This window comes from Pistacia vera, unplaced genomic scaffold, assembly GCF_008641045.1.
Source record: "Pistacia vera cultivar Batoury unplaced genomic scaffold, PisVer_v2 Contig190, whole genome shotgun sequence".
Taxonomy (NCBI): domain Eukaryota; kingdom Viridiplantae; phylum Streptophyta; class Magnoliopsida; order Sapindales; family Anacardiaceae; genus Pistacia; species Pistacia vera.
Window position 1 is genome coordinate 2,426,861 of NW_022195991.1, and position 9,996 is coordinate 2,436,856.

A 9,996-nucleotide genomic window follows, 5' to 3' on the forward strand; every position below is an offset into this window, starting at 1 on the left:
TTGTAATTATTAATCCTGAATATATATGCCCACAAATACCATACTTACCAAGTTAGAAGAGGCAACAAATTAGAGGGAAATAAACCAATTTCAAAGAAACCAATTTTCATGATAAAAAAAACTGGACGAGATTCATTATCAATTGAACTGTCGAAATGTCTACAAATATGATGTCCATACAAAATACTGAAGTAAGTCGGGATTTCTTGGAAAAGGAGAATCATATAAAGACCAAAGCAAAAGGCAGCCGAATTACAGGGAAATAACATTCATAGCCGACTAATCCTCCTCTAGATTGATAGAGTCCTTGAATTTCCATATAGAATCTTTTCAACCGCCATTTGGGCAACTATAGATTCCTTCTCTTCCTCAAGTTTTTCCAACTTCTTACTAGTCACTTCTTTCATCTCTTCTATCCTGGTCTACTTCTTCCTTCGGCACATGGGCAAGACTTCTCCTATTTGGAACCGGACAATATCTTCATCTGTCAGATCAATTCATTGCCTGCGTCCTCCAGGTTCTCATTTGTTCCTTTAGAAATAACACACGCAAGTCAGAAGGGAATCAAATAAGAAACCAAGAAGCATCAACAAAATGTTGCTAAATGAGGGACTGAATGATATAAAACAGTCAGAAGGAATGCAACATAGGCTATTTCCAAGTCTTGTTGACAGAGAAAAGACCTGTAAAGCTACTATGGGAAATGCAAAAGTTCTAAAATGAAAAACGGAGGCAATATACATACTTCTGCTATGCCATATCAGAAGTGATACGTACAAGCCGTATTGGGAGTCTAGAGAATGGCTAAGGTGATATTGGAAGAAAGAAAACTCAAACTACGATTTCTCCCTCAGAAAAATTTGCAAGAGGTTTCTGCTAGCGGGCTTTCTTCCCTTTCTATCCAATAGTTCTAAATATCAGAATAAACTCGTTAGACAAACAAAACATACAACTAAAAGTAACCAACAAAAACTCTATAGCACCCGACCATATACTTTAGGCATAAACCGCCAGCATTAACAGGTCTAGCTACTGGCATTAAAAATGAAACAGCATCTTTTATAACTTCAATTACATCAACTTGATATAGATATAATCTTAGGCTAAACATGACTCCACAAATGTAAATTTGCATGATTCTTTTCAAGAAAAATGTGTTGACTATCTGTAAAAATTTCTCTAACAACTGTTTTACCACATATAATCTCTGCCTTCCATATATCACTAAGACCTTCAACCTGATTTGCTGTCCTTCATATATGCTCAATTTGCAAATATCCCAGAAAAAAAAATTAATACCATGCCATGTAACATACGGTGAAATGTAAAGATATCAAGTCCAGGTTTCAAACATACCACTAGAACTTTTGATGTCTATATAAACATCCAAACCACTTAACCTCTTAAATTTCTACAACCCCATGAGAAAGCAATAAGAACGAAAATTACTTGATTTTGTTCACAAGTGAAGCCATATATAACATGGCAGTCTCATACTATTCACCACAGGATTATCTTTAGCTCATCGTAATTTTCTAGTTACACATCATCATGGAATGAGAGAAGAAAAAACTGTGTTTCTTTCTTCCTTTCTTTCAAAATCCCGGCAAACCTAAAAGGACAACTCAAATCATGGATCAGCTGAATGACTGAGCTTCTGATAATATCCAAAAATTTCAATCAAACCAGTGAACCAAGATATTTTCAATCGATACTGAGGGGCTTCCAGTATGTTTCTATGCACCAAAAATCTCATTTAAGAGTTTAAGGCAATAATCAAACTCAAATTTAATTATTACCAACTCATTAATTTTCACATTAAACAGGCCTAAGCAACTATCTCATCATCACTCAGCTTAAAAGTTGGCTTCTTCTGAACATAAGTTATCCAAACGAACTAATCGAAAATCAGCCACAATCTAAAGATAACAGGAGACTCAAAAACTTTGTTCGCATACCCAAAATACAATTTTCCAAACACAGACATAAATATACGAAGAATACCTACAAAGAAATCAAAACAAGAAGTGGGCTTCTCTTTACCAACACACATATAATACCTTACAATTAAAACTTAAACTAAATCTGGGTTTTCTTACTTTCAACACTCACAATATGACACAGCAAAAACTAAATCTTTACAATCCAAAGCCATAAATTAAATAAAAGTAAAATAAACCAAGAGTAATCAAATGAGACGAAACCTTGGCGATCTGATTTCGTCTTCAAGCTCGGAATCTGTTATTTATCTTCCAAATTTGTTGATGTTCTGTTGATCTTCCCATGTCACTTGCGTGTCAGATTTTCCACCCTTTACATATAAAAAGTATATTTAAAAACACTAAATTACTGAGAAAAAAAGATGAAAAACAACATAATGGAGAATAGAAAAGTTTCACAAGGGCTTTTTATTACCTGTTCTTGTTGCATGCTTGATTCAAGAAAGACGCAAAGTGAAGCTCGAGGTGTTGTTTTGTTGAGTTTTCTGCAGAGAAACACAGCGAAGATGTTTGTCACTTACTACATAGAGCTGTTGGGGGATTTATGGGAAAATCATCACTTTTGGGTTTTATATAACTCAACAAATATTGAGGATCTCTTGGTATTTTATTTACTGATATAACCTTTTTTCTTCAACTTTTTTTTTTCTTTTTTTCACAAAAAAGGTTGGCAGTAATTCTTAATAGCATAGCTACTTTGAAATATTATTCAATTAAATCAGGGTGTTTACAATATTATATAAAAAAATTAGAGTAAATATCATGAAATTTTACATGTGAATCTAATATGGTCGAAAAAACTAATTCTAACTTAATGCAAAAATTTAAAGATATTTCCACCTGCAAATTTCCATAGAATATATTTTCCTTACATGTCATATAATAGGCATAATTTATTATGTAATTTTAAAATTCAATTTTAAAAAATAAAATTAGAACAGTTGAAGTGCATAGATTTCGCATAACTTCTCTTGCTATATTATTATTAAAGTAAATGACTTTTTCCCACCTAAGGTTTACCTTAATAATTTCCCACCAAAAATGTTTTAAAATACTACTTTCCCATCCAAAAGTTTATATTCATAAATATCCAAAATACATTTTCCTTTCTCAGCCAGCATTCGACAAGTTACCAAAAGTCAAGATAAGAGAGACTTTTTGGAGTAGAGGCCGATAGATCGAATGGTGATAACCGATTGACTATTTGTCACCAAAATCAACTAAAAATTAGTTATTTATGATGATCGATATTCGACGAGAAATCAAGTGTTTGACTGAGAGGAGTTTTGTAGAGAGAAGACCATAGGTTCAAATAGTCGCGACGAAGTTAATTTTCACTCTCAAAACCGACTGTGCATGGGAAAGTAATATTTTGAAGGGTGGCAAAAAGTCGTTTACTTAATTATTGTTATGTCAAAGTTTTAAAACTTTAGAACAAGACTAGTGAAATTATTTATTTGATCAAAAGATAACTCATATTTTTATAGACTCTTTTTACGAGTTTGACTAAATATAAGTAAACAATATTAATTTATATTTGATCAGCAATCTCTCAATATTCTAGATAATTTTTTTTATATATATTCCAAATTTAATTAATGATTCGTTTTACAGTTCTCAATTTCTTGTAAGCCATTGCAAACCACTTGTCATTTTGCTATAACATGAAGACACGAATTTAACAAATACAATTCACAACTGAAATTTGGACATGCTATCCAAACCAAAGACTAAGATTGAATTCCCTTTATAATCTCAAACAATGTTTTAAAACCCAACCCGACTCGTCTGGTTGAACCGGTTCAACCAAGACTTGCGGCCTTCATTGGCCGTGTTAGCAACTTTCCTATTTACCAAAAATCTTAGAAATGGGACGGTGATCAGTGAACAATTGAAGGCCGAGATGTTAAGGCTTTTGAAGAGAAAGGGTCGATGAGTGCAATGGTGACGACATATATGATTTTCAGTGAGTGAATTGATCGGAAATAAAAAAAAACTCACAACAACAACAACCAGCTTTTGTTGACGATTGGCGAGACGAACAGAAATGGGGTGAGATGAGTTTTGGTCAAGAGACTAAAGAGAGTATTTTCGTGATGATGGAAATGGTTGTCGACACCTACGGTGGTGAGATGTAACCTAGGTTGTCAACGACGGTGGTGAGATCTGGCCGACCAAATCTTGAGTAGATTTTCTGGAGAATGGCTTAGGAGATGACTGAGATTGCATTTGGTGTGTCGCTGCCACCAACCAGTCAACCGTCGATTTGTATTTGGGGTGTGTTTACTAAATTTCAAACCTATAGGTACTTAATGGTGTATTTGCTGAATATTAAACTTTTGACCACCCGGTTAAGCTGGTTAAACTGGTCAATCCGGGACCTGACAACTTTGTCAGGTTTCACCCTGGGTTGGTTATTAAAACACTGATCTCAGGAATTCACCATGCAACTTGAATTACAATAGTTGCCCGAACCAGAACACAAACAGAAAATTCACTCTGTAAAAACAAATGTAATGAAAAGAACTCAACAGATCCCGCAAGTGTAACGTGTAATATTGGGTATGATACAAACACAAATGAGTAGCAAACCCCATATTGTTAGTCCATATAGCTGTGATGATTCTACAATATTATAATAATATATATATAACTTAAATATATAACTGATACAGTAAAAGATAATTTGCAGGAGAGTTTCATGGGACGAGGACTTTTCTGCAGTATGACAAGACCATTACAAAGTCCTTAGCCGAAGAGCCCACTGATGCAGGTACCTTCTTTGCTGTTGATGCTGTCCGAAACCACAGGTCTACTAAGTTATGAAGCTGCAATGTTGGAAGCACCGGCTGGCCCCGGCACAATATCTCCACCTGTAAGATGATTACATTCGACCCTTAGAAAGAATGAAGTACCAGGAAACGCTTGTTTTATTAACATAAAGTGTAATCAAAATATCATAAGTTTTTGGGAACTTATAGCATGTATCATATAGAAATGGTGGAATGCTTTCGCAGAGTAACTCAATCTAATCATTCTCAGTTTTGAGGAAAGGGTAGGACATGGACTCGCCTCAGCTTCACTGTCGAGATCGAGTTTCTTCACAAGGTACTTCTGAATAAATGAGACAGGCATTTTACCATCCCTATGACCAACACACAAAAAAGCCAGTGAGCATGAGATATTCTGATAAGCATAGAAAATTACAGTCAATGACTAACTTCATCAAGCCTCCAAATGTTTGAGCAAACAAAGAACTAACAATAATCACAAAAATCATCTGAAACTTTGTCAGAAATTAAGCCACCAATTAGTGACCCAGTTGAATTTTTTTTTTTTTTCAAACAAATTGGTTCAAGGGAACTCACTGACAAGCACAGGGAATGAAATAAACAATGTATGCAAAAACTCTGTAAATACAAGTTATCAAAGATGACATAAAGGAAAAAAAAAAAAAAGAACCTCCAAATCGTATGAAAATTTTTGGACATGCTACCCTGAATCTATCACCTAGTTTTTGATATAATAAGTTTCATATAAGGGCAGCAATGTGTCTTAACCCCTCTTTAGTTTCAACTTGGCCCTTGCCGAAGTTTAACGTACCTTACAATAAACATCATAACAGTACTAGCAAGAACAATCTCACAGTTTAATATTAGCTCATCCAAAAGTGTTAAAACATGATCAAAATGTTGACTTAAACCACAAGTTCAACAGGTGTAAAGCAAATAGCAAACCCTCTAGGCAGGTAACAGATCTGAATAAACTCACTTTATCCTCAAGTAGCATGCTGAGATCTGTGGCAAGCAAGCATCATCTTTCCTGAAGCCATTTTCCATAAAATTAGAGACTAGCACTCAAGCAATTGAAAAATCAAGCTCTGCAAATAATAGATACCATATGCACTGGAGCTTTACCTCAAGTGTTAAAGATGTAGGATAGGGGTTGCGTTAAATATTAAGTTCAGACCCTAAGAAGCATATAAACCAAATATGATAACAAGTGATTATATCAAGGTTCTAAGTAGCATCTTACTGATCTTCTGAGGCAACTAATGAGAACCAGACTGGACTGTTCCTTCTTTTATGCTTAGCTCCTGAAGCATCTAGCATGACTTTTGCTGCAGCACACAACTCACTAGATTCAGCATCCCTTTTCTTTGCTGCTGCACGCAACCTTCTACGCTTCACAGGTCCTGAAAGTAAACTTTTTCCATTCTTGTCATCATGGAATTTTGTATTCTGTCCGTGCTCTTTCAGTTTGGATCTAGGCAAGCATACTTCACTGCCAGGAGCATTTGGCAAATCTACTTTGGATTTGGTTTCAGGCATATATAGTTCAGAATCAGCGGCATTTTGCAGATCTGATTTGACAAGAGAAAGCCCTTGTGAACTTGACTTGGAGGACTTGGTTCTGTTCGCAGCTTCAACAAGACAGTTTAAGGGTGTCCAGAGATCAGCTTTCCCTTCCATCATTTCAACATCATTCTCAGTATCCTCATAAGCCCTTTGCTCATTATAAGGCTCAGCCTTGCAAGAATCCTGCATTAGTTTAAGGATGAATAACTGCTAATATAATAAATGTGAATAATCAGAATTAAAGTTAAATTTTAGAAAACAGAGTTCCACCTCCTTTACCTGCCTTTTATTTTGTGTAATTTTAACAAAAGAATCCGGTGAGCTTGATCTCGTTGGACGATCTTCAGCAGAATCTTCCTTCTTGTCCTCAGTAACAAAACCACATCCTCGTAAAGCAGCAGCCTTTCTTGCACTGCCTTTTGTCCTCTTTCCAGTCAGGCCAGTCTGCAGCGGCACTTTGGGAGTGCTGACCACCAATGATGATAGTGATCTTTCCTTCCTTTTAGCTGGTAGAGAAATAGAAGGCATAACTTCAGGAGCTTGAACCTTTCTTCTTCTATACGGGAATATTTTAGCCCTTATATCTTGGAGATTGTGGTCTGCCCTGCTGAATTCCATAGACACTCAAGATATGCATATGTAAAAGCAAAACTAAAGTAGTTACACTACCAAGCTAAATGTTCTCCCAGAAGTAAGCAAAAAAAGAACCCACAAAACAAGAGTTTTATCAAATTAAGGAGGCATAAGTCACCACAATTAAGGAGTTTGCTGCTTTAAACTGCTTTGGTTGCTTGCATAGTAACACATATATGGTGTCTGCCAAGGGGCTGAAGCCAGCCTATGTTTCTAATTTTAAAATCCCAAATACTCAAATTCATAACAAAATATTAAAGTTAGACTTTTGCTCTCACTTGACAAAGTACTCCCTCTTGACTTCTAAAAAAGCTTGATAGCTTTTTCATAAAATTCATGAGATTTTAAACATTCCCTTAGGTTTAAACTCAAGAGATAGGGACAAATTCAGATTTCATATTTGAAATTGATCAATCAAAAAATTTCCCGTAATGCTAAATGAAGTCTCATTTTGTGCTAAAGCATGGCTTCATTTTTGGCAGAGAAGAGGCACTACACTTTAGAAACAAATAATACTAACAAAATTTGCAGAGTAGCTTAATATTGCTTTTCAAACATAGACACCAACCATCATTTGCTTTCTAATTAATCCTCTAACATATCCCTGCTATAGATAATATGATTAAAAAAATTCTAGTCATGCAAGTTTGGAGCTGGATAAGATCTGAGCTACACGATGATAAGGTCTACACCTCTGAAATGATACGAGAGAAACAATAAAAACACAGTTAAAAAGCTTCTGACAATGAAAGTTGTGCTCTAACAACATAAATATAAAGTAAATCAGGCTTCAATGAAGAACAAGACACTGTCAATAAGGCTTGTTCGGTTCAAACCAACCATGCCCAAACAAGAAGTTGAAAAACAAAATACATGATTGACAAGGCTTTGCAAAGGATGCAACTCTAGAAAGAGCTGAATGACAAAAATGGATACATGAGTTAATAATTTTGAGTTGACTCTTTGTTAAGTTCAATTGGACTGTAAGTTAGTAGCATGTTAGTACGGTTGCTGAGTAGCAGAACAGAGGATATTACGGATATACAAGTTGAATGAAAGGTCAAATGCGAGTTTATTGAAGAACTATGGGCAAGATTCAGAAAGCATGCCTTCTTTTATGCAAATTCTACTGTATCACACAAAAAAAAATTGGTTCCTAAAACTGAAGCTGAGGAAAAGTAGAATTAATCAAATAGAAGTGCATGGCTACACCCATCTGAAGATTAAAAAAGCAAAGGAAGGTCTTCTAATGGTCTCCATGGAATGAAAAGAAGAATTCCAGAGCTTCCAAAGAAATGGGTTGATAATGCACAGAGTATATAGAATAGAAAACACAGCAAAGGCTACAAGCTTCAATCAGGGTAGAGAACTGGAGGTAGCCAAAATTAACGCAAAACAACTATGAAAATGAGGTTAGATTGATGCAATAAGGGAACTTATGCATGGGGATGATGAGAAGAACATAGAACTGTAAAAGAAGAAGAGAGATCATCCTGTAAACAATTAAAAGGATATAAAAACAGAAAAGATAATGCAAGAACGTAGGGGGAAAAAGGTAGGAAAATGTGACAATAAAGTGTGAACAAACAAAAATATGACCATAAGACCTGTCCTAGCCAAGCATGACTAGAGAAAAAGAGAACCACAAAAAAAAAAAAAATCCAGAAGAGAGGCGAGGATAAGTCCTAGAGTGTTTGATGTGATAGTCACTTAACTCATTACCAAAACCAAGTTCAATTTTAATAAAATTAGAATTGCGGTGTGTTTCAAACAACCAGACCAAGCAGTCTGAAGCCAAAAACTCTCCAACACTATTAACTGGGAAAATCATCACTTTTGGGTTTATATAAACTCAACAAATTATGAGGATCTTGGTATTTTTATTTACTGATATAACCTTTTTCTTCAACTTTTTTTTTTCTTTTTTTCACAAAAAAGGTTGGCAGTAATTCTGAATATGCATAGCTACTTTGAAATATATTCAATTAAATCAGGGTGTTTACAATTTATATAAAAAAAAATTAGAGTAAATATCATGAAATTTTTACATGTGAATCTAATATGGTCGAAAAAACTAATTTCTAACTTTAATGCAAAAATTTAAAGTATTTCCACCTGCAAATTTCCTATAGAATATATTACATTACAGTCATATAAAGGCATAATTTATTATGTAATTTTAAAATTCAATTTTAAAAAATAAAATTAGAAACAGTTGAAGTGCATAGATTTCGCATAACTTCTTGCTATATTATATTAAAGTAAATGACTTTTCCCACCTAAGGTTTACTAATAATTTCCCACCAAAAATGTTTAAAATACTACTTTCCCATCCAAAAGTTTATATTCATAAATACCAAAATACATTTTCCTTTCTCAGCCAGCATTCGACAAGTTACCAAAAGTCAAGATAAGAGAGACTTTTGGAGTAGAGGCCGATAGATCGAATGGTGATAACCGATTGACTATTTGTCACCAAAATCAACTAAAAATTAGTTTATTATGATGATCGATATTCGACGAGAAATCAAGTGTTTGACTGAGAGGAGTTTGTAGAGAGAAGACCATAGGTTCAAATAGTCGCGACGAAGTTATTTTCACTCTAAAACCGACTGTGCATGGGAAAGTAATATTTTGAAGGGTGGCAAAAAGTCGTTTACTTAATTATTGTTATGTCAAAGTTTTAAAACTTTAGAACAAGACTAGTGAAATTATTATTTGATCAAAAGATAACTCATATTTATAGACTCTTTTACGAGTTTGACATAAATATAAGTAAACAATATTAATTTATATTGATCAGCAATCTCCAATATTCTAGATAATTTTTTTTATATATATTCCAAATTTAATTAATGATTCGTTTTACAGTTCTCAATTTTGTAAGCCATTGCAAACCACTGTCATTTTGCTAAACATGAAGACACGAATTAACAAATACAATCACAACTGAAATTGGACATGCTATCCAAGCCAAAGACTCAGATTGGATTCTCTCTGTAATC

The 9,996-nt window shown here is 34.3% G+C and overlaps 1 protein-coding gene and 1 pseudogene across 1 annotated transcript; both read right to left on the minus strand.

The window, feature by feature from the left end:
• Positions 1–279: 279 nt before the first annotated feature.
• On the minus strand, positions 280–2,430 carry LOC116127360 (annotated as a pseudogene).
• Positions 2,431–4,545: 2,115 nt separating this feature from the next.
• Positions 4,546–7,016, minus strand: LOC116127248 (E3 ubiquitin protein ligase DRIP1-like). The gene is made up of 5 exons (XM_031412889.1): positions 6,638–7,016; positions 6,036–6,541; positions 5,772–5,822; positions 5,073–5,145; positions 4,546–4,873 (listed from the first exon to the last, which is right to left on the minus strand). The coding sequence occupies exons 1-5, from the start codon at positions 6,974–6,976 to the stop codon at positions 4,700–4,702; spliced, it is 1,143 nt and encodes a 380-aa protein (XP_031268749.1). The 5' UTR covers positions 6,977–7,016; the 3' UTR covers positions 4,546–4,699.
• Between the last annotated feature and the right edge of the window lie 2,980 nt (positions 7,017–9,996).